This window comes from Xenopus tropicalis, chromosome 1 (genome assembly GCF_000004195.4).
Source record: "Xenopus tropicalis strain Nigerian chromosome 1, UCB_Xtro_10.0, whole genome shotgun sequence".
Classification (NCBI taxonomy): Eukaryota; Metazoa; Chordata; class Amphibia; order Anura; family Pipidae; genus Xenopus; species Xenopus tropicalis.
Genome location: NC_030677.2, coordinates 63,993,249 through 64,017,169, shown reverse-complemented (window position 1 = coordinate 64,017,169; position 23,921 = coordinate 63,993,249). Strand labels below are relative to the sequence as shown.

General features: G+C 38.0%; 1 protein-coding gene across 4 annotated transcripts in view; it reads right to left on the bottom strand.

The window, feature by feature from the left end:
• The window catches only part of sclt1 (sodium channel and clathrin linker 1), a 69,997-nt gene that overhangs the window by 27,148 nt on the left and 18,928 nt on the right, over positions 1-23,921 (bottom strand). For all 4 annotated transcript variants that reach the window (NM_001199930.1, NM_001199932.1, XM_018091526.2 and 1 more), the window contains 10 exon segments: positions 142-216; positions 1,085-1,156; positions 5,417-5,515; positions 5,641-5,818; positions 6,390-6,481; positions 6,854-6,944; positions 9,380-9,450; positions 12,843-12,908; positions 17,570-17,692; positions 18,288-18,417. In NM_001199930.1, the coding sequence (NP_001186859.1) occupies positions 142-216; positions 1,085-1,156; positions 5,417-5,515; positions 5,641-5,818; positions 6,390-6,481; positions 6,854-6,944; positions 9,380-9,450; positions 12,843-12,908; positions 17,570-17,692; positions 18,288-18,417 (997 nt within the window).

The window sequence follows — 23,921 nt, the reverse complement described above, 5'->3', positions numbered from 1 at the left end:
GCAAATATTCACCTAGGTGACTGTAAACAGACAAATTTGGATCCGTGTTTGCAAATAAACCCCAGCAATACTAATTTTAGACAACTGAAAACTATTAGCAAATGGTATATATTTATTATGCTCCCTGCAAAATATTATTACCTTTGCAAGTTCTTCCTCTGCTGCACGCCTCTCTCTCATTGCACGTTCAAGCTGGCTCTGTTTATCTCCACATTCCTCAAAACACACACAAAAAATCTTATAAACAACAAGGCTACTGCTATTCAAATATAAATATAGCTTGGCTATAATAAATAAGACAATGTAGGAAAAAGACTTAATTTATACATGATGGTTTACACTGATAACCTTTGTGCCATGGCACAGTTGTGAATGGTTTCAATTAACCCAAAACAATTCAGTGGTGTTTATGACTGCAAAAAAAAAGATGCAGTTGTGTGAACTGATGCTGTTCGTTAAAGGTAGTTGCATCAAATAATGCTCCTAGCAGTTCCTTGGAATTGCCCTTTTGGCTACAGTGTAGGTCCTGTTTGCTGTTCCAAAAATACCTACAAGTGCATCTACCGCCACAGGAAAACCCTAGAGCTACTGCCACCTTCAAGCTGCTGATAATTCCATGGTTCCCACTGCGAACTGCATAAATAGGTATAGGAGACTCATACTGTAAGAATCTAACGCAGACATCATTTTGACTTTGAGTGCTGGAAGTTATACAATCCAGACATAAATTTTCAGTGCAACTGAACTTTACTCCACTAGGTGGTACTATGACATGCTGGAGGCAGTTTTCCTCAATCCCCTTACTTAGTAAAGAGGTAATGGTGAAACTGTAACCACTTTATCCATTACCTTTTTACTTATCCTTGTAGTTATTCTCCCTAGTTTGCTTTCCCGGCAACTTTCTGTTTCTACACCATCTTCCTCTTTATTGCTATTAATTCTTGTCCCTCCCTAATGCACATAAACATCCATAATAAAAATGTTCAAAACACATGAATCTTTTATTAATTATGTTAAATTAATTGATATTGCTGTGCCTAATCAATGAGACTTTCAATCAATTCATTAAGGTAGAACTACATACCATCTGAGCAGCTGAAAGTTCTTCAGTCAACCGTGCAATCTGCACATTAAACAGTTTTCTTGTATTCTCTACCTGAAAAAAAAACTGCAGCAATTAGCCAATATAAATAAACAAATTACATGGAGATAACTGCCAACCATGGAAGCTTATATTTTCAAGGACAAATAGTCCAGTAGATTTATGTAAATTGATAAGGTCTATATAAGAATAAGGATAACATATTTCTTACTGACTAAGAAGCCAGAGGCATGCAGGCTTCCTCCAAATGTAAGGACAAGTAGGCATAATGTGCCATTTTCTCAGATATCAGATTTAATTTTATGTTCATGTTAACAGTTGCAGTGCCTCCTGTAATGTATCATGCCTTCCACACCGCTTCCTGTTACTGCAAATTAAACTCAAGTCAAAACCTGAATATCAAACATGCACAGAGGTCCTAATGTTTGTACTTCAAATGTACTTATGGTGACATGGCCTGTAAGGAGCAAACCCAAAAATGATAGGCTTCACCCCTCACTTAATTATGGAATTGTCCCTGTGGCCAACTATGAATCCAGACAGCTGGTTTAATAGCACAGATACAACCTAATAATTCAGAGCCACATATCCAAACTTACAAATTGCCTGTTTTGATCTCATCCAGTGCAAGATATTAGAACATGCTTCAGAGGGGGTAGGACTTGGAGAACAGCAAGAGAGATCAAAGTAGGCTGCATGCATGTTTGGATATATGGCTCTGAATTAGAAGGCTCTGTCTGTGCTACTAAACCAGCGGTTCTGGATGCATAGTTGGCCACAGGGATATTAAAGGAACAGTTCAGTGTAAAAATGAAACTGGGTAAAACAGAAAGACTGTGCAAAATAAAAAGATATTTCTAATATAGGTAGTTAGGCAAAAATGTAATCTATAAAGAGGCTGGAGTGAGCAGATAACATAATGGCCAGACCTCTACTTCCTGCTTTCAGCTCTCTAACCTTTTAGCTAGTCCATGACCACAGGGGACAAAATTATTCAGTTAGTTTGTCAGCACGCAAGTCAGATTCAAAAGCAAATTAACTGAACAGTTATGTCCCATATGGCCCCCCTCAAGTCACTGAATGGTTACTGACTGCTAACAGCTTAGAGAGCTGTCAAAGAGGAAGTATTGTTCTGGCTATTATGTTAGACATATTATGTTGGCTATTATGTCAGCCTTTATGGATTACATTTTTGGCCAACTAACTATATTAAAAACATTTATTTTTTTTGTGCAGTCTATCTATTTTCATTTTTACATTGAACTATTTCTTTAAAAAATTATTTGTATTTGTATTATAGGTATATTTGCAAGTATCCAGTATGTGATATACAGATATGTATCTAAATAATGTACACGTCTTATAGCTAGGTGCCACATCTACAGTCCATCATGATAAAGAGAACAGGAATTGGTTTGCATGTGGCATTCAGCCATTTTCCCCTAAAACTGTATTAATCAGCATATCCAAAACCAGGAACCATTGTTAGTTGTACACTTGAGCACAAATGGAACAGTGAAACAATTAGGTTTAAAATAAAAAAAATTAAATATAATCTAAAGCAAGCTTTTAGAAATATTGTGCAAGCTGGAACTAAGCATAAATAGCAATGGTGGTTATGAATAATGATAGTTTAAAAAAAAAAAAGTTTTATTATACAAATTAAAAAGAACTGATTATCATAAAAGCACTAAGTCTATAAATACAGGCCTCTTCTTATAGCAGAAGCCTGAGGTATCCTAGTGGGGTAGAGTTTTACTTCCCTGTGTTATGTAGTTAATACTTAATTAATCCCTAGGGGGAGTTCACTCAAGTGCATGTTTCTCTCCTCCCTAGAGATACAGCTCAGTAGTGTTCTAGCTAACTCAGGTAATCAATGCAACCATTTTTATAGTGCACTTATATCATTATAAGTGTTGTAACACTGTGGGGATGTATTCATTCTTGTTTTTCTATTGTTCCAGTAATTTCCCTGATTACTAAAGATATTTGTAAGGCTTGTTTTCTGAAAATGAAATGTATGATTATGAACATTTAGGGGGGCATTTACTAAGTTGTTTTTCTTTATTTGGATTTTTAGAGCTAACAGTTGCACCAAGAATATTGCAACTTTTTTGAGATTTACTATGCAACAAAATGGCTAAAAATCGCAATCCGTCATCCGTAATCCGTAAAAATTAGTCGGCTAACTTGCCAATTTTGTGCAGAAATCAATGGCAGATGTCCCCTCCCTTCCCTGGAGAATCCTTCTTTGCTACAAAACTTTAGAGGCTTTGGATTTTAGACGCTGTAGAGGTTTTGGAGTGACAATTTCAAACATTTTGCAGCTTTGTGCTTTTTTTTAGGCGACTTTTCCCACACAGACTATTTCATTTCTGACTGTTAAGTAAATGTCAGACATTAGTGGAAATGAGTTTATTTGAATTTCTAAAAGAAAATGAGAAAAGTTAAGAGTTTTAGCAAATATGCCTCTAAGTGCTATCATATAGGTATTTGTGCGTGGCCTGTATGCTGTTTTGTTCTTATAACAGAGCTCAGTTTCTTTAGATTGTCAAAATTGAATATGAAGCCAAATTTGTCTTTATACTTTGCTCCGCTCAAAAATGTGCAAACTGCTCCATCCTATTATACTCTACCTATGTCCTAGAAATAGAAAAAAATGTGCAATTCATGCCTTAGGCAAAGAAACAATAAAATTGCACTTAATAGGTAAGGCATACCTGCAAGCAGATTTAAAACAACATTAACGGAAGCAAAAATCCCTTCAGGAATATTTGATTTTTCTTCTTGAGGGACACTGATGTACAAAACTGAAGGGGAAATAGACTGAATTGTTTTTGGACTGACTGATATGACACATTAAAATATCTGACAAAAACAATAGGTAAAACCATAGGTTCAATGTAAGACTTAATTGCTTTTGTTGATCCTAGGTTACAGTGGTCTTTAAAAAGGAAATATTGTGTGTGTAATCTTTAAAATAACTGATCATTCATATCAGTTATTTGAAAGAAGTCACCAATAAGTGGACCATTGCCTGATTTTAACTCCCAAGTGCTGCACCAAATTTTGCTGACTTGATCATTTGGCCCCTGAGCTGTTGATCAAATGACATGGGGGGCACTGCATGTTCAGAAGAGCACTGTATCCATTGACTGATCTTTGCCTGATCTGTTACCGAACATCTGTCTGAGCCCCATGACCCATTTAAACAAATCCTTAGCATTTCTTTGAAACTATGTTAAAAAATACATTACTTGCCTTTACCTTTTTATTGAAAACCTTTTCAGATTGCAGGCTGCACAGATTTGAAACATTCCTGCCCAGAATGTTAAGCCCATGCTAGCACAGGATGTGACATTAAGTTCCTTAGATAGAGTTATTGGGTAGACAAATTATACATTTTTCTAAGACTCTGGCCAGAAACATTTTGGTAAACTACGATTCTCTGCTTAGTCAAGCCCCATTTGTTGCAAGGATTGTTGGTTAATGCTTATGACAATAGCCAGCACAAAATAGCATGCACTCGTCGGACTCCAAGACAGCGGATAAAAATTCAAAAAAGCTTTATTAAGGATAAAAACCTAACATGTTTCCTGTGACTGCACACGTATTCATTGGTACCTATGAATAGGTGTGCAGTCACACGAAAAACATTAGGTTTTTATCCTTAATAAAGCTTTTTTGAATTTTTATCCGCTGTCCTGGAGTCCGACGAGTGCATGCTGTTTTGTGCTGGCTATTGAAGTTGAATCTCCCCATGCTGCAGGTCTGGAGCATGGCACCCAGGCCACCAAAAGGAAGCAGTGAGTGAACATCCTGCATTTTGAATTTACAGAATAGCATAAATTCCCCAGAACGAAGAGAGAAAAAAGTGATAAGCGAAAGGTTCGGGGCATAAGCACCCGAACCTACTATTTAACTGGGTGAGCCAGAGCGCTAATTGAAATATAAATCAGTTTTTTTTATCTGTAGTGGGAAGGACTGTGAGCCCCCGAACAAACAAATAGTACAATGCTAATGACATTTTACAAACCTCTAACCAACGTCATGTGCCTTTTTACATTGTATATCTATACACCTAAATGTGATATTTTTGCTTACAGATTACTTAATTTTTCTACAGTTTATAATTTTCTATGTGAAACAGGGATCACATGTCCGTTTATTATTTGTCCAAATCTTTTGTGGAGGGTTCATTATTCAGCTAATCCAATAATTATGGTTTCAGTGCTGCCTTATTTATATAAATTGGTAAAAATACATTGAAATATGAAATACAAAAAGGATTAGGATAACCTTGAAATGTCTTACCTCTTTCCGCGTTCTTGCCGCAGCTTCTTGAATTATTTTATTCATGCCTTCTTTCATATTTTCAATCTCCTCTTCCTTTTGCTTTTCTCTTAGCAGAGCCTTCAAATATCAAATAGAAACTTCATACACATATGCACTGTGTAATATTCTAAAGAAAGAATATCATGTGTGTATGTGTATATATTACATATATAATATATATAATAATATATAATTTTCTATACCTGGTCCTTTTGTAGGTTAGCTTCTTCTAATATTTGCATACTGTCACGGACTCTGGAAACAGCATCATATTTCTCTTCTTCAACTTCTGCACATTTTGCTTGTAATTCCCCAATGTGCTTTTCGAGTGCAATTCGTTCATCTTTAAATTTTTCTACATCTTGGACAGCTACTTTTAGCCTTAAATAAAATGCATATATGCTTTATTGTATTATACAGCAAAAGCAATACAAATCATGCATTTATTCTTACTACAATAAAACAGATCTCTAAGATAATAAGTTATATTGCTAGCGGTTATCTTGATCTTCCTGATCTACTGTATACTAGGCTTACAGAAGCAAGTTGCACTTCCTACAGAAAAAAGATTGCCTTGTCATTGTAGTTATCTGTCGTTTCACTTGTATTTGAGTACTGTTGCCTGATACTTGCCAGTTTATTTGCTTGGAGTCTATAATTCAGAGGATTCTTTGACTAAAACTATGGAAATAGTATTTTTGCAACCTAAAGAAAATAATGTGCATATAGCAAGGGCTACTCTCTCTTTATGATTCCATGCCATAAACACCAAACCAAAGTCTTTGTAAGCATACAATGCCCCAGTACAATTTGCACTTCTGCTTTCCCAAGTATACTAAAGAAATATGGCACTGTTACATTGCAGTATGTCAATATAGTTTTGAGATTTGTTCATACATTGTATCTATGAGCAGTATGGGTGAAAGAAAGTTGATTATAATTCATTTCTTACCTGGTTTCTAACTGTGTGAAAGCAGACTGAATATGCTGAACTCGTTTTTCTGAAGCTTCCTCCTTTGCCTTAGCAGCCACCTCATCTTCTTCCTAATGGAAATAGGGAAAACCCCTGAACATTTTCAGCACACTGACATTCTGCCGCCAATGTAATATATCAGATGAAGCACTTCTAATATCCATTACCTGTATATCAGATTCAATATAATGCAATTCCTTATAATGCCATAACTTTAAACTACAGGTAAACTATGGTAAACTGTTAACTAGATAACCTTTTTTAAAATCAAATAGGAATACATATGCCGAAAAAAGGTTTTATACTGTTAATGTTGGCGCATGCATTTTTTTGATATTTTACTGATTAGGTTGTAACCACTCTGAAATGTATAAGGCTGTCAGAAGTCACTTCAGAGTTCTGTGACCTGCATAGATTGAATGTCAGATGTGATTTCATCTTACCTTTCTTTGCAGCTGCTCCTGCAGATTTTCTATTAGTTTAGTAGTTTCTTCTAGCTTCACAGTTGCTATTCGTGACTCTTGTTTTGCCTGCCTGTTGAAATAAATGTGAATAAACACACAAAATCTGCCCAACCCAGACAGGGACATAATTATAGATGATGCAAATCCTGCCACTGCTGATTGGACTGGTAGATATTAGTGGGCCTAGTGGGGTTCTGGAAGTTTCAATATACATTAATGAAAAATGTCTTGCTTCCAAAGTTTAGGGGTCCCTTAACGTAGTTTTACTATGAGGCCCAGTAACCTCTAGTTACACCAGAACTGAAAAGTGCTAAACAGCTGAGGTAGACAGATAAAAAAAGGGATTATTGATTTTGTCAAACCTGCTTGATCACTCTTTTATAAATGTAGACATTGAACTAATAAAACCAAACTAAGGCTTGCCAAATGATTGGACTAGATATGGTTAGATCATGTCAGTGTTATCAGGCATAGCAAAAAGCAAGGTTACATCTGGTCAATATCAAATCCAAATAAATAAATAAAATGCTATGCTCAATGTCTGACCCTTTATTAATCAGTATTTAAAACCAGATGAAACAGGAAAAACCTTTGGGGTTTTGGATACCTTTACATGTAGCTTAGCAATTAATTAATTAGTTCAGCTTTATGTCACTTCAGCCTTCATCATCTATCTGACCTGATTACTAATTAGCAACTCAGCATGCAAATTCTATAGTCAGTTGACATTTAACAAAAAAGCATCTTGTATCCGAGTCTATAATTTATGTATCTCTAGTTAAAAAGGGTGACTGTTAGTTTATTAATGGGCATCAAGTTTTAAAAAAGATCCGGAAAGCTAACCCTACATCTAAGGGTTGCACCTCACCCCTTTAAAACCACGATCTATGAAATAAACCTTCTAGATTATATTTTGTAAACATTTTAGAATAAGTTGCAGTAATGTATTTTGACTAGTACTGCAGTAACGTATTCACATAATTGCTTTTCAGCAGGATTCAATTTTCATGTATTGTGACCATTTTATTTTTCAAATGAAAATCAGTACCTGTTAATTGAGGCAGGCTGAGACATTAAACCTGAACACCCATAAAACAAACTGATCAGATCCTTGTTTAGATATAAAAAATACTTTGTTCAGGTTATAATATAAAATGATGGATTTCATTGTAGTAAATGTTTCAAGTTCATTGACTTCACTGACCATGCACCACTGTGTATTTTATTGGCTGATTTCCCTTTAAGACTAAGCTACTTTAAAACCTACCTGCTGCATGGCTGATTATTTGTTCAGCTGCGCAAAACACGGCTGAAAAGAAATCAGAACTAATGTACTAAATGTACTAATAAGCTCCACTGGTTTTATAGGTGTTTTCTTTAGAACAGCTGAAGTAGTAACCGATGAAACAAGTAAAGTTTTCTTTGCTGTTTATTTACATTTTATTGGTGGATTAGTAAAAGTTCAAACTCTGAACCACAGTTGAAGATGTACTTGATGATTTATGTATTTGGGTTAAAAGGTTCACAAATATTTTGCTTCACTGCTGTAACCAATGAACACTTACCACTTTACAACTGCAGAACTACTGGGTAGTAGGTAGGGTCTACATGATAAGAAAGATGTGGTCTGTGGTGGACAACACCAGAGGCATGGATCTTAACAATAATTGGATTGCTGAACTTCTACACTATGCTTATGCATAACGTAAATTATTTCTACCTTTTTCTTTTTTGAGCTTTAACTCTCTTTAAATCGAAATAAATGTTTTAGCACCAACTGAAAGTGCCAAGTGTAAAAAAATCAGAATGCATGATACAGTACCTGCCCTTTATTTAGGGCTTATTGGACTTAACAGATGGTCAACAGCAGGTGTGAAGTACAGGGTTCCCTTTTGCCCTTAGTCACAATTAATGGGAGTTAAGGTATTAGCTTTATTGGTGCTGTGAAACAGATGCTGATACACTACTACAGCACAAATTCTTTTTTTATGAAGTGTTGGATTGCATCAGTAATTTCTCTCAGAAGCATTGCTTGAATACAGGATCATGGCCTCTTTTCATCTATAGTGTCAGTTAGACTCAATATGTATTTTTAAGTCCAAGGACAGCCATCAAAGCAGGCTAATTAAGTGGCAAATGATAAGCAAGGCATAAAGGATTCAATACTTTATGCTGCTCTACCAGTAAGTAACAGTGAAATCTGGGGTATACATCTTCATCCTATCATGGCTTATTTATATAGCACCAGCACAACCCATTACACCAAAGGTAAACATTTTTCTTGCTGTATCATAGTCTCTGCTTTAACAAGCCAGACGGCATAGTACACTTCTGCTTTTCCTTAAATAAACCCTTTGCAATGGCAGTAAAATTGACTTGTTTAAAATATGCTGTACTATACTGTACATTTATATCCACGAAAAAAAATTACAGCTGCACATAAACAGTTTAAACCTATTTTAGAACTTTGTACATGTATGATTAATAAACATATCCAGAACATACCTTAATTGGTTTCCAAGTTGCTCTCTTTCCAATTGCTGCTTATTTACAGTGTGCAGAAACTGTTGGTTTGTCTTCAAATATTAAACAAAAACATTATTAGTTTGTGTGAAAATAAAACCTGTGAAACAAAACGTGTTAACATCTACGTTCTTCCCACAGTAACCATGGCCCATGCACAAAGAATACTTTAAGGAATGAATTGAATACTCTATAAACAATGTGATCACACACTAAAGCCAATTTAAATATTAAAATTTGAGAGGCTTTTACCGGAACCATCAAAAGTGTGGGTTGTGCAAGCAAAATACTGCATCTACTTGCTCAGCACAGTATGTTTACATAACACTTAAGAGTTCACTTTCACATATTGATTAAATAATAGACAAACAAACCAAATCCCATGTTTAGTACATACGCACTTTAACCCAATTAAAGACGTCCGCTCCAGTTCAAGTTTTATTTTTCTAAACCAGTGCTGTCCAACTTCTACGGTGCCGAGGGCCGAAATTTCTCTAGCATACATGGTGGAGGGCCGCTAATGGAAGCCAGTTTTGACCACTCCCCTTTTTGAAACCACACCCACTTCAAACCACACCCATTTTATCACAATGGTGGTAGCACAGCAAAATCCCAAATGCTTGGTCCTTACTGTGGGGATATCAACCATCATTCATATGTGAAAGAATTATGTCATATTAAGATATACCCTTAAATTCCATATGCCTCCTCCTCCCCTGTGGATAGCAGAGCAACCCCCAGTACATAATTACACACCTTTGGGACCATTTAATGGCTATTTCCAACTGCTAACAAACTCCCACAACAAACTCCTGCCAGGTTCACCTCCCACAAGCAGCATAGGGCAAGCAGAGTATGGCACACACAGGCAGCACTCTGCCTGTCCTATGCTGTCTGTGTGTGCCATACTTTGCCTGTCCTAACCTGACTGTGTGTGCCATACTCTGCCTGCCCTACCCTTCCTGTGTGTGCCATACTCTGCCTGCCCTACCCTTACTGTGTGTGCCATACTCTGCCTGCCCTACCCTTACTGTGTGTGCCATACTCTGCCTGCCCTACCCTTCCTGTGTGTGCCATACTCTGCCTGCCCTATGCTGCCTGTGTGTGCCATACTCTGCCTGCCCTACCCTTCCTGTGTGCCATACCCTCCCTGACCTATGCTGCCTGTGTGTGCCATACTCTGCCTGCCCTACCCTGACTGTGTGTGCCATACTCTGCCTGCCCTACCCTTCCTGTGTGTGCCATACTCTGCCTGCCCTACCCTTACTGTGTGTGCCATACTCTGCCTGCCCTACCCTTACTGTGTGTGCCATACTCTGCCTGCCCTACCCTTCCTGTGTGTGCCATACTCTGCCTGCCCTATGCTGCCTGTGTGTGCCATACTCTGCCTGCCCTACCCTTCCTGTGTGCCATACCCTCCCTGACCTATGCTGCCTGTGTGTGCCATACTCTACCTGCCCTATGCTGCCTGTGTGTGCCATACTCTACCTGCCCTATGCTGGCTGTATGTGCCATACTCTGCCTACAGTACCTATGTCTGAGGTGTGAAGAAGTGAACAATGGGAGTGATTACAGTCTGAGCCTGAGGTGTGAACACTGCAGGGGTTGAACAATGCAGAAACTAAAAGGTGTGAACAACATAGGGGATTACATTTTTAAACAATACAGAGGGATTACAGCCTGAATCTGAGGTGAGAACCATGCAGGGGGCCAGTTAATCTCAGTACTGATACCATTTAAAGCTTACTCAAAGGTAGGCCATCAAAGCAGCCAGACAGGTGGGGGGCCACACAGAGGGGGATCGCCAGTTGGACAGCACTGTTCTAAACTATAACTAAAACACACTTAAAAATTTTACTTTTGGACTAAATTAAACAGAAAAGGTCAGTCAGGGACATATGCAAATACCTGCCGAACCTTGCAAGGTACTAAGTGATAAAAACTCCAGGAAGAGGTTGTAAGTTGCTTGAGGGTCCAGTTAATCAAATGCAAAGTTACAACATGGGAATTCAGGACAGAAAGCACAGAAACAGCCAATATGAAACCTCTAATGTATCACTAGAGATAAGACACACAAATTTTCATATAAGGACTAATAAGATGTTATGGTTAAGAAAGTCATACTCTTGTCCTAGACTCTTTATTATACATTGCATGAATAGTATATATTTAGGAAATAATGTTTTAATGTAAGGGGCAGATTTACTAAAACTCTCTCTCTTTGTCTGTGAAGATGGTCAAAGTGGTGTCAACAAGGTGTCCAACAGAAATAAATCAAGCATGTGCAGTGACACCTCTTTGTCCATCTTCACAGACAGAGAGAAGAGGAGAGCTCAGCAAAGAAAAGGGGCGGAGTGATGATGGTGTTTGACTTTGGTGATGCTGGGTTTGTTTGGAGACAAACAGCACTCAGCACAGAATGTTATAACATGCCATTGGAGATTGAAAGTCTGGACACTTTTGGCAAAAAATGTTAATGGGCACTCTAGTAAGTATAGTATAGTTTAATTCCCTAGTGTTTCCAACCAGTGGATTGTTCATGAAACGTACGTTTAAATGCAACATTCTAAAAAGAGAAAAAGGGACAAAACAACCCTATCTAAAAGCTGTCCTAGGCAAATTGTAACAATCTATTTTATTGTGGTTTTAGAGGGTTTTGGGTGTTTTTCTTGTTTGTACATAAGCACATGAAAATTATTCTGCAAACGAAAAATTCTTTCCATTGTTTATTTTTGCTGTTTCAAATAGGATGTATTAATAAATGCCTAGGCATTTGTGGATTTAGTGGAAATTAGTTTTTCCGTGGTTTCAAAAACCTCTAAAACCACTAAAATCTAAATGTTGATAACTCCGGTCCCAAGTCTTGACTTAAGAAGAAATTTGTTGTGACTTGAAATAAAGAAAAAGCCTCAAAACCAAGTTTTCCATTGCAAAGGCATAGATAGCACAAATTATTGCAGAGGACTGTCGGGAATACTGTGTCCAATGTATCATCCAGAAAAACAAATATATTAAAAGGCATTTATTTAGTAATAGCAGCAAGTCTCAAGGAGGAATGATATTTTTCTGGTGGGCTTTATAATGGGTATGGATGTGTTATTCAAAAAAGGAATTTGGCTTTCATGTTTAATTTGGAAAGGACTTTAAATATACAATTGTTTATGTCTGGGTGACAGATCCCACTTCAGTCAGTGGGATTTTAAGCAACTTAATTTAAATTTTTCCTTAGTTTTTTAGAACAGTCTATCTTTGAGAAAGGCAGAGCATAACCTTTTGGGGTGAGAACCCTTCTTCGTGTCAAAAAAACAGAGCTGCAGAAAGCTATAAAAAAAAAAAAGGTCATTGATATAAGCCTATCATACCTCTAGACTTGTACAAAATACTATTTCTACATAAATCCAACAACCAAAGAAAGTTTCCCATAAGGTACAGATGTTATGCTTACCAATTCTGCTTTTTCTTTTGCTTCAAGGAGTTGCTTATTAAGTTGTTCAAGATGAGCTAGTTGTTCCTAATGACACACCAACAAAAAAATTAAAGCTCAGTCACTGCTTTCACTGCAGTGCGGTAAGCCAATTCAAACTACGTACTAGATAAATGTTTAAAAGAAACTTAATTTACCTTACACCCATAACATACATGCAATTTAACTGTTACATATTTTCCAAGACATACATTTTATGGTTATAATCATACCTTGTGTGTGCTATAAACACAATGAATCCTACTAACTACAAGAGTAAATGATGCAAGGGAATTTTAAGTAGAGAACAGCCACACTTCTTCCTTTGAAAAACAGGGCTCTGTTCCCAGTGCTTTAACAGGGAATGTCTTTTTCTTTCTTAAAGGAGAAGGAAAGGCTAATAAAGAGTTAATCTCAAGCTGCAGGCATACCTTCAGTTGTCTCAATAGTGCCCTTAAGTCTCTCCATATTTCACCTGTTCAGATCAGAAGCCAAACAGGAAGAAAAAACGCTGAGCTGTGTAACGCAAGTTCCCATAATACCTCACTCCTGCACAGACACCCATAACAAGTGAACATGTTGGCGACCGCCCTCTGTGTGGCCCCCACCTGTCTGGCTGCTTTGATGATTTACCTTTGTGGAAGCTTTAAATGGTATCAGTACTGAGATTAAATGGCCCCCTGAATGGTTCACACCTCATATTCAGGCTGTAATCCGCCTGTATAGTTTAAATATGTAATCTCCTGTACTGTTCACACCTTTTAATCCTTGCAGTGTTCACACCTCAGGCTCAGGCTCTAATCACCCACATTGTTCCCCTGTTCACACCTCAGTAGGAGCAGTGCCAGCATTATGTCAGTGTATGCTGTCTGTGTGTGCCATACACACAGGCAGCATAGGGCAGAGAGAGTATGGACCACATAGGCAGGGTAGGGCATGCAGAGTATGGCACACACAGGCAGGGTAGGGCAGGCAGAGTATGTGCCATACTCTGCCTGCTCTATGCTGTCTGTGTGTCCCATACTCTACCTGCCCTATGCCCTATGCTGCCTGTCTGTGCCATACTCTGCCTGCCCTATGCTGCCTGTGGGAGGTGAACCTGGCAGGGGATTGTTCTGGGAGTTTGATAGCATTTGAAAATAGTCATTATATGGTCCCTAAGATGTGTAATTATGTGCTGGGGTTGCTGTGCTATCCACAGGGGAAGAGGAGGCATATGGATTCAAGTTTGTGTCTTAATATGGCATAATATAATTCTTTCACATATGAATGAAGGGTGATATCCCTACAGTGAGCACCAACCATTTGGGGTTTTGCTGCGCTATCACCATTAATGTGGGTATAGTCTTAAAAGCTCTTTTGATAATATCGGTGTGGTTTTAAGTGGGTGTGGTTTAAAAAGGGGGAGTGGTCAAACTGGCTTCCATTATCGGCCCTGTACCGCGTTGGCCAGAAAAATTCGTGCCCTCGGTACCACAGAAGTTGGACAGCGCTGAGTTGGGGGGGGGGGAGTGAGTTCTTTGCTGTCTCCTCTCTCCTGCTCCCCCCTCCCTTAAGAATGCTTAGAACTCACTCCCCCCCCCCCCTTAGGAATGTGGATCTGATCCAATCAGCAGGAAGCTGACTCATAGTCTAACTCAGCGCTGTCCAACTTCTGTGGTACCGAGGGCTCAAATTTTTCTGGCCAACGCGGTAGAGGGCTGATAATGGAAGCCAGTTTGACCACTCCCCCTTTTTAAACCACACCCACTTAAAACCACACCAATGTTATCAAAAATGTACACAAACTTGAATCCATATGCCTCCTCTTCCCCTGTGGAAAGCACAGTAACCCCAGCACATAATTACACATCTTAGAGACCATATAATGACTATTTTCAAATGCTATCAAACTCCCAGAACAATCCCCTGCCAAGTTCACCTCCCACAGGCAGCATAGGGCAGGCAGAGTATGGCACACACAGGCAGCATAGGGCAGGTAGAGTATGGGACACACAGACAGCATAGAGCAGGCAGAGTATGGCACATACTCTGCCTGCCCTACCCTGCCTGTGTGTGCCATACTCTGCCTGCCCTACCCTGCCTATGTGGTCCATACTCTCTCTGCCCTATGCTGCCTGTGTGTATGGCACACACAGACAGCATACACTGACATAATGGTGGCACTGCTCCTACTGAGGTGTGAACAGGGGAACAATGTGGGTGAAAAAATCGGCTTTTTCATCTACTGCGCATGCGCCGGCCCAGGGATTCTGAAGACAGTAGAAAGAAAGAAGAGGAAACACTTGCTGCAGGTAACCCGGGCTGGTGTGGTTTTCTCCTAAAAGAGGCATTAGCCCAGGGTAAAAGGTGAGCAATTAAAGTCACTGGGGGTTGCCTAACATTTTGGCACCCCCGAGTGACTTAGCCTTTCCTTCTCCTTTTAAAAGGTTGCCATGACACAAGAATAAAATCGGAAAATATACACACCGATCGGCCAGTGCTTATTACTTTCTCCTCATTTGAGCTGAGCATGTTTCCAAGTAAGCTTTATCAGAAAAGGTCTATGTAAATACAGCCATAAGCACTTACAGTTGCATGCTGCACTGAGCCTTATATCAAAAGAAACAGGATTTCTTGTCTCTTTTTTTTTGTAAACATGATGTTCCAGTGTCTGACTCTCAGAAACATCCTTAATTCCTGAGGCCAGAGTCTGCGTAGTTCTCTCCTCTCTCCTGCTCCCCCTCCCACTAGAATGCTATGAACTCCCTCCCCCTTCCTTAGGAATGTGTGATCTCAGCTATAACTGCAGGCAGGAAGCTACTTAAAATGGCAGCTGCTATCTTAAGCAAAGGGAGAAAGCTTCTTAAGCTGTTTACTCGGGTATAGTAATGGTTTCTGCAGAATAAATACATTGTTCTAGGAGGCACTAATGTGGCAAATCTATTGGCAGCAAAATGCCAAAATGAATTTCCTTCTCCTTTAAGTCGACTGTTGCACTTACTGAAGGGAGTGCCTGGGAGTGCTGCTTCAAGGAGCACTCAAGAATTTAATTTCTGCGCATGCGCTGACTGGTAATTCTATCTTATGCGCATGCTCCACGGTCTTGGTCTTGGGGAAGGAGAGGTGAATCTTGGGAATTTTTTTTTTTACTTAAGATTATATTTTAACAATGTGGCATTTGAACTGAAAAAGAGCTGGAAATAGAGGGGAATAAACAGCACTAATGGCAACACCGAAGGTACGCCTTTCAGTGAAGGTTAACTCTTTAATAGCCTTTCCTTGTCCTTTAAAAGTAAGCAAGTGCAAGACATGCATCATATGCAATTGCTGTGTCTGTTCTGCACAAGCTTTTATTTTACTTATATGCTGCTTTATAGCAGATAACAGCTTAGAGGATGCAGCTTATAATATATGAGGTGTGAAAGTACAGGCTATCAGAACTGAGAGACACAGAGAATAAATGGCACAGAGCACTGAAGCAAGACAGAACCATTGCAGCTTAGTTTATCTCAGAAGATTTCACTATATATCAGTTCACTATATCCACAAATTGTGTTTCTGCATCCACCATCCTTTAATATCCACAGTGCAGCAAAGATAAACAGTTTATGTATTATACATAGAGCTGTACCAGGCTATTATACTAAGGAAGGTAGAAAGGCAATCGGTTAATTTATATTCCACAGCAGCAGAGATGAACAGTTTATGGATAAATCATTGTAGCAGGTAACAACTGGTAATCTTAAAAAATGCTTAATCTACAGAAACTGTGATTTAATAAACTCAAACAAAGTTAAAGATGCACAGAATCCTTCGCGAAGGATTTGGCCAAATAACGAACTGAATACTAATTGATAAGCATCGTTAAGCCCCAAGAAATCAGCAAACATTGTGTTAAAATGACTGCAATAAGGGCTTAATGATTTGGTAAAAATAATTTTCTGCATTACTACCAATCCCTGTAGTAGCACAGAACATGCTTATTACTAAATCAGGAAAATAATCAGTGAATCGGCCCTGCTAGACATTTTTTTCATGAACAATAACTGCTCATAAAAAAACACAACAGGGCACAGTAAATCTGCCCCTAAGTAATTGTTTAAAGTGCTGGAATGAAGATGTTTGTAAAAGCAATAGTTGTCACTGACTAGGCCAGATTGTCCATGCCTATTGCCTGGCATTTTAAGTACATAGAGGCCCAAACAGTCCCCCACCAGTTTAATAAATAGTGACTGTCTGTGCCATCTTACCTGACATTTGCCAGAATCCAGAGATTGCCAGACCTGGCCTGATTGTGAAATATAACCCAGGAATAGGGATGCGCCGAATACATTTTTTTGGGTCAGACTTTTTTTTTGGATTCGGCGAACCACCAAATCCTTCGTAAAGGATTCGCCCGAATACCGAACCAAGCATCAGCTAATTAGGTTTCGGAAGAGTTAAATGTTGCTGCGTGTGCAACTTCTGTATTTACGTGACAAAAAGTCATATGATTTTTAGGATTTGGATTCAGTTCGGCCAGGAGTGTGGATTTGGCCGAATCCTAATCCTTCTGAAAAAGGCTGAATCTTCGCTGAATCCCAAACCAAATCCTGGATTTGGTGCATCCCTACCCAGGAAGCCCCACAGGTGTCAATCCTCATATCAGAGGTCAGTATGGAAACAAACTGAGTTTATATACATGAAACAAGCCCAGTTAGAAGAACCCATTATAAAGAAAAGAGTACCTGTTGCTTTTGTCTCTCTGCCACATTTAGATGAGCCTGGGTTATGTGACCCTGATATTGCTGCTGCAAACGATCCATTTCCTGTGAAACATTTTGCCACAGCTCTAAGGCATCTTCTTTTTCCTGGTGAAATTCATAAAACAGAATTTAACAGAATTAAATTAAATGTACAGATGTACTCACTGTGTGGCTTCTTTACAAATTAAGTCATTTACCAACAAACAGAATGACAGTGGACAACAGCGTTTGTTGCAAATTACAATCATTTCAAGTCTTGAGTTAAAACATATAATTAAAAATAGCTTACTCCAATAAAGCATACAGTATTCAAGCAGGGGGCACTGTTGGTTAAACAATTCATATTCAGTGTATTTTTAGTGGTTAGAGAACAGAATACCGCTCTACCTTGTGCACTCCAGATATCATTTCTATTCTAACACCATACATGAAGAGTTAATTTAATAGGTCACAGATGTTTCATGAGATAGTGTACATCTGTGGAGTTTAAGAAAGCTGTGCCAGCAAAGCTAAAACAGCTCTTCCCAAAGTCATAAAAAGGCCCGTTTCCTATGATTTTCTTTTCTTTTAGTGTTCACAGTGACACTGGCTTTGTTGGAAACACAGTATAATATACATGCCTCAATGGAAACGAAAATATGTATTTGCTTGATTGAAAAAGATTTAACAAGAGTGAAATAAGGCCTTCATCCCAGCTTACTTGATTTGCAAGTTGCAATTGTTCTTGTAGGTTTTTAATCAGTTCTTGCTCAGTAAATGCTTCAGTGGTGAAACCAGAAGGAATAGATTCCAGCTGCTTTTCTAAAGATTCCTTTAGCTGCTCGTGAAGCCTGTGGAAACAATTGCAATCATCTAAGATCTTTATTCCCCACCACCTCTCATTTTGCCACATTATTTGTGTCACTTGGAAAGAACTGTGCAGCTCTGAACATGAATGCTGTGATAACTACAGGGGTATATAGCTGGCCATTCATGCACCGATATTAGCATACGACACAAGGTTTTGTATAATATTCGGTGCGTGTATGGTGGATTGGCGAGACAACCGATATCGCAAAAGCCTTGAATATTGGTCATCCTGCTGATTTTGTTTGGGTGCCATTGAAGGAACCAGAGCAAAAGCTGTGTTTAGGGCTGAATCATCAGATAATAAAGTCTGACCCGAACACATAGATAAGCAACTACCTACCAGGCTGCGCTAAATGCATCAGTTTTCAAAAACCAAATCAAAAACCTAATTTGCATACTCAAGTTTGAGAAGAATAAATGAGAAAAAAAATTGACAAATTCAATTGTTCTGAATAAATCTAATATACTACCCAGAGACCATCACTTGCAATGTCAAATTACTGTAGACTGGGTTTACTTCAGGGTCGGACTGGGACCTGACCCCTTGCCGGCGCTCCCCCTGCCCGATTGTTCCTCCCCTGACGCGTTAATTTTATGCACGCTCGGGGAGGACGTCGGGGGGGTTAGGGGGAGCGGCCGGCGAGGGCACCAGCAGGGACCCTGGGGCCTTGATATCTCTTGGTCAAGAGCATCACCCAGGACCATATGGATATTATAAAAGCATTTAAAAACAAATCCAAGGAATCTCAAGAACCACCAGATTTTTTACTTTAGGATATAGATTAATAATAATTTCACTAGTTCAAAAAATAAAATATGTTTCTTAGGGGCACATTTATAAAAGCTCAAGATATGTGTATTGATACAGTATAGAACCTGTTATCCAGAATGCTTTGAATAACGGGAAGGCCAACTCCCATAGACTCTATCTTAATCAAATACAGGTATACAGAATCCTTGGGACCTTGGGGTCTTTTCATGCTTCGGATCTCCATACTTTAAAGGGCATGTCAACCCCAAAAATAATGTTCTGCATAATGAAAGAAAACATAATTCTAAGCAACTTTCCAATATGAAATAATTAAAAATTTGTAGCGCTTTAAACGTTATTTGTAAATGTAATTGCTATTGAAAGCAGCATTTGCCGAACTCCTGGTTGTTACATTTTAAACAATGTTGCAAAGGTCTTGCTTCTCCAGCAATACAGGTCTGTCAGTCTGCTGCCTTGTGTTACAATGTTTCAACAGTCTGAGCCACCAGGGCAAAGAATAGAAAAGAATAGGCAAACACTGCTTCTAATAGCAATTATAAATACAAATAACTCAAAAACCATTACAAACTTGTAATAAATGTATATTGCAAAGCTGCTTAGAATTTTGGTTTCTTTTATTAGGCAAAAAATTATATTTTGAGTTGCCTTGTCCTTTAAGCCTACTAAAAATTAATTTAACATTAAATAAACCCAACAGGATTGTTTTGCCTCCAATAAGGTAATTACATCTTTGTTGGGATAAAGTACAAGGCACAGTTTTATGATTACAGAGAAAATTAACCTTTTTTTAATAGTTCAAAATATTTGATTGAAAGGGAGTCCATAGGAGATAGCCTATTCATAATTCAAAGCTTTTTGGATAGCAGGTTTCCGGATAACAAATCCCTACCCGTAATTATTATTTTTTTTTTTTTTTAAATTCCTTCTTTTCTATAATAATTAAACAGTACAGGAATGGGACCTGTTATCCAGAATGCTCAGGGTCTGGGGTTTTCCAGGGGCCTTTCCATAATTTGGATTTGAATACCTTAAATCAACAAAAATCATTCAAACATGAAATAAACCCACTAGGATTGTTTTCCCAATAAGGATTAATTCTATCTTAGTTGGGATCAAGTACAAGGTACTGTTTTATTATTAAAGAGAGAAAAAGCAAATCATTCTTAAAAATCTGAATTATATGCTTATAATGGAGTCTATGGAAGATGACCTTCCCGTAATTCGGAACTTTCTGGATAACAGGTTTCTGGATAAGGGATCCCATACCTGTATTTAGTTTCATTATCCAGAATAACTTTCTTTGTACTATGAAAAGCATCAGGTTACTTTTCAAAGGCAGGCTTATTTAATGTTTAAAGTAGACATATTTAGTAGACTTAAGGCATGGAGATCCATATTACAGAAAGACCCCTTATCCAGGTAACCCCAGGTCCAGAGCATTCGGGATAACAGGTCCCATACCTCTACTGTCAATAGGGAACTTAATTAAGATGTAAACTTTAAAGGGGTTATTTATCAACAGTTGAGTTTGATTTTTTTTTTCTTGATTTAATTTTTTTTTTAGCTTAAAAAACTTGAATTCCAGTTATGACTTGAAAACTCAAATGTCTGGTATTTATTAAGTGCAAAAAAACAGAAAACTCGAATATAAAAATTTGCCATATAAAAGCTTGTGAGTTTCTATAGTATTCAATGGGAGTTGTCATAGGCAAAGTCAAGCCATATTCTCAAACTCAAATAAACAAGCAACCATTCAATATGCGAGCTAGAAAAACAAGCTCAAATTCACAAACTGAAAAACTGATAAATAAGCCCATAAATGTTCTATATTAAAAAAACCTAAATTATTGCGTATAATAATATTTTGGACCTCCTCATTTCACTTGTGTGGCTGAAGCTTTTGTGTATAGGCTCCCTTATTTGAGCTTTTTAAAACAAAAGCTTTTTTTTTTTTTTTTTATTTAAATACAGATATGGGATCCCTTATCCAGACACCCATTATCCAGAAAGTTCCGAATTACAGGCCATCTCCCATAGACTCCATTTTAATCAAATAATTCTCATTTTTAAAAATTGTTTCCTTTTTCTCTGTAATAATAGAACAGTACCTTGTACTTGATCCCAACTAAGATATAATTAATCCTTATTGGAGCCAAAACAATCCTATTGGGTTTAATTACTGTTTAAATATATTTCTAGTAGACTTAAGGTAGAAGATCTGAATTACTGAAAGACCCTTTATCCGGAATACCCCAGGTCCCGAGCATTCTGGATAACGGGTCCCATACCTGCATAAGCAAATAATTTTAATGTTTAAAAATGATTTCCCTTTTCTCTGTAATTATAAAACAGTACCTTGTATCTGATCCCAACTAAGATATAATTAATTCTTATGGGAGGAAAAACAAGCCTATTGGGTTTATTAAATATTTAAATGAATTTTAGCAAACTCAGGTTATGGAGATCCAAATTACGGAAAGATCCCTTATCTGGAAAACCCCAGGTCCCGAGCATTCTGGATAACAGGTCCCATACCTGTACCTCTAAATGCCTCTGGCTGTCAAAAAAAGTTGTGAAAAACATTAACATATGAAGTTACATGAAACCAATACATATGCCATACAAGATCCGAAAAGAAATATCTAAAACTGCCAGACATTTAACTGCCAGTGGCTCTCCACATTCTAGTGTTGCTAATATAATAATGATCTGCATGAGAGAGTTGTCAGAAGCTAATGCCCCATATTCACAGAAGAAATTCATACTGAAAAGGGTCTGGTTATTTCAACAAGGCACTGACCTGAAACAAACCTCAGAATCAACCACTTATAGAAAGGAGGGATGGATGTTTTAAAATGGCCTTCACAGTCCACAGACTTTAATATTATTTAGAATCTGTGGGGAGATCTCAGACCAGTAGCATATGCAAGGGGATCTAAGAATATGCAATATATATTACTTTTCATTCTGATAATAAACAGCAGTTCTATATATATTTTTAGAACTAGTTACATTGGATTTACAATTGGGTGTCTTATTGAAAGTCCTTTAAGGAAATAAAAGACAAACTGGTTGTTCGCAAAATACACAGAGATAGAGCCAATTAAGGTGAAGAAAGAAACGTAAAATGATAAACAGTCAGCCAGGGGATACCACCTGCTGGCAGCCATAGCATATTGTAAACATTTTCCAGTCTTATTACTTATTGCAGAGGTTTGGTTTTAGCTAGTGGCAAGCAATGAATCTACCTGCACACTAAATTTGAGTCTGTTATCTATCCAAGAGACTAGTCTGGCAGATAAAAGATTTTAAGATTAGTAGAGTCTAGACCTGAGAAATATTTTGCCAGTAAATAAACAAAAGACCAAAATATCTTAACTCTGGGGGTATCTAGTAGAATTAAGTCTACTTAATTAACAACTGGACTTTCTGAGTTTTTTCTTGAAAACATTTCACCACTCATCCGAGTGGCTTCTTCAGTTCCAATGACTGGTAGGGAATTCCCCGGCATTTAAACCCTTGAGGGTAGAACAGTCACAGACATCCAATCATAATGGTTCCATTGAACTTATTCAGTAAGGTGTTGGCTGAAACTGATAGGTGTAAGAAGGTGATGATCCAGTCAGAATGGTACCATGATTCTCATTGATGAAGGTGTTAATCCTTCAAAGTACATTCCTGGAAGTGTGAACTGTTGTGAAACCACGGGGTATAGATGTCAAAGTGGCATTGTATGTTGGTGACAAGCAGTGTCGCAGGTCTCCTCCTCTGCTCAGGGATGGTTTTTCCAGGCTGGCATAAATTGCCTCTTTCACATCACTTTCAATCCATCTGTCCCCTCGATCCAAAATATGCACGTTACTGTCCTCAAAAGAGTGTCCTTTTTCCTTGAGGTGTAGATAGACTGCTGAGTCTTGTCCTGAGTAGTTAGCCCTCCTATGTTGGGACATTCTCTTACAGAGAGGTTATTTTTCTCCCCAGTGTAAAAGTCAGAGCACTCCTCACTACACTGGACAGCATAGACCACATTACTTTTCATGTGCTTTGGTGTAGGGTCTTCAGGGTGCACCAAATTTTGTCTCAGAATGTTGCTGGGTTTAAAAAACACAGAAATGCAATGTTTGTTGAAAATTCTCCGAGGTTTTTCTGATGTTCATGCAATATATGGGATGACTATGTTGCTTCACCTGCTGTGTTGGTCTGGTCTTTTTGCTTGTCTTTTATTTATTTTTATTTAGTCTTTTATACAGAGAGGTTATTTTTCTCCCCAGTGTAAAAGTCAGAGCACTCCTCACTACACTGGACAGCATAGACCACATTACTTTTCATGTGCTTTGGTGTAGGGTCTTTAGGGTGCACCAAATTTTGTCTCAGAATGTTGCTGGGTTTAAAAAACACAGAAATGCAATGTTTGTTGAAAATTCTCCGAGGTTTTTCTGATATTCATGCAATATATGGGATGACTATGTTGCTTCACCTTCTGTTTGTTGGTCTGGTCTTTTTGCTTGTCTTTTATTTATTTTTTATAAAGGCTGGGTACCCACAAGTTTTCAGAGCTCCTTTTAGATATTCCCAGTTTATGTTCCAAAGGGTGGTAGGAATCAAACAGCAAGTACTGATCTGTGTGAGTGGGTTTTTTTAAGAAAAAACACAGAAAAGCCCAGCTGTTCTAGACTTAATTCTACTAGATACTGTATATCATGACCTGGATGA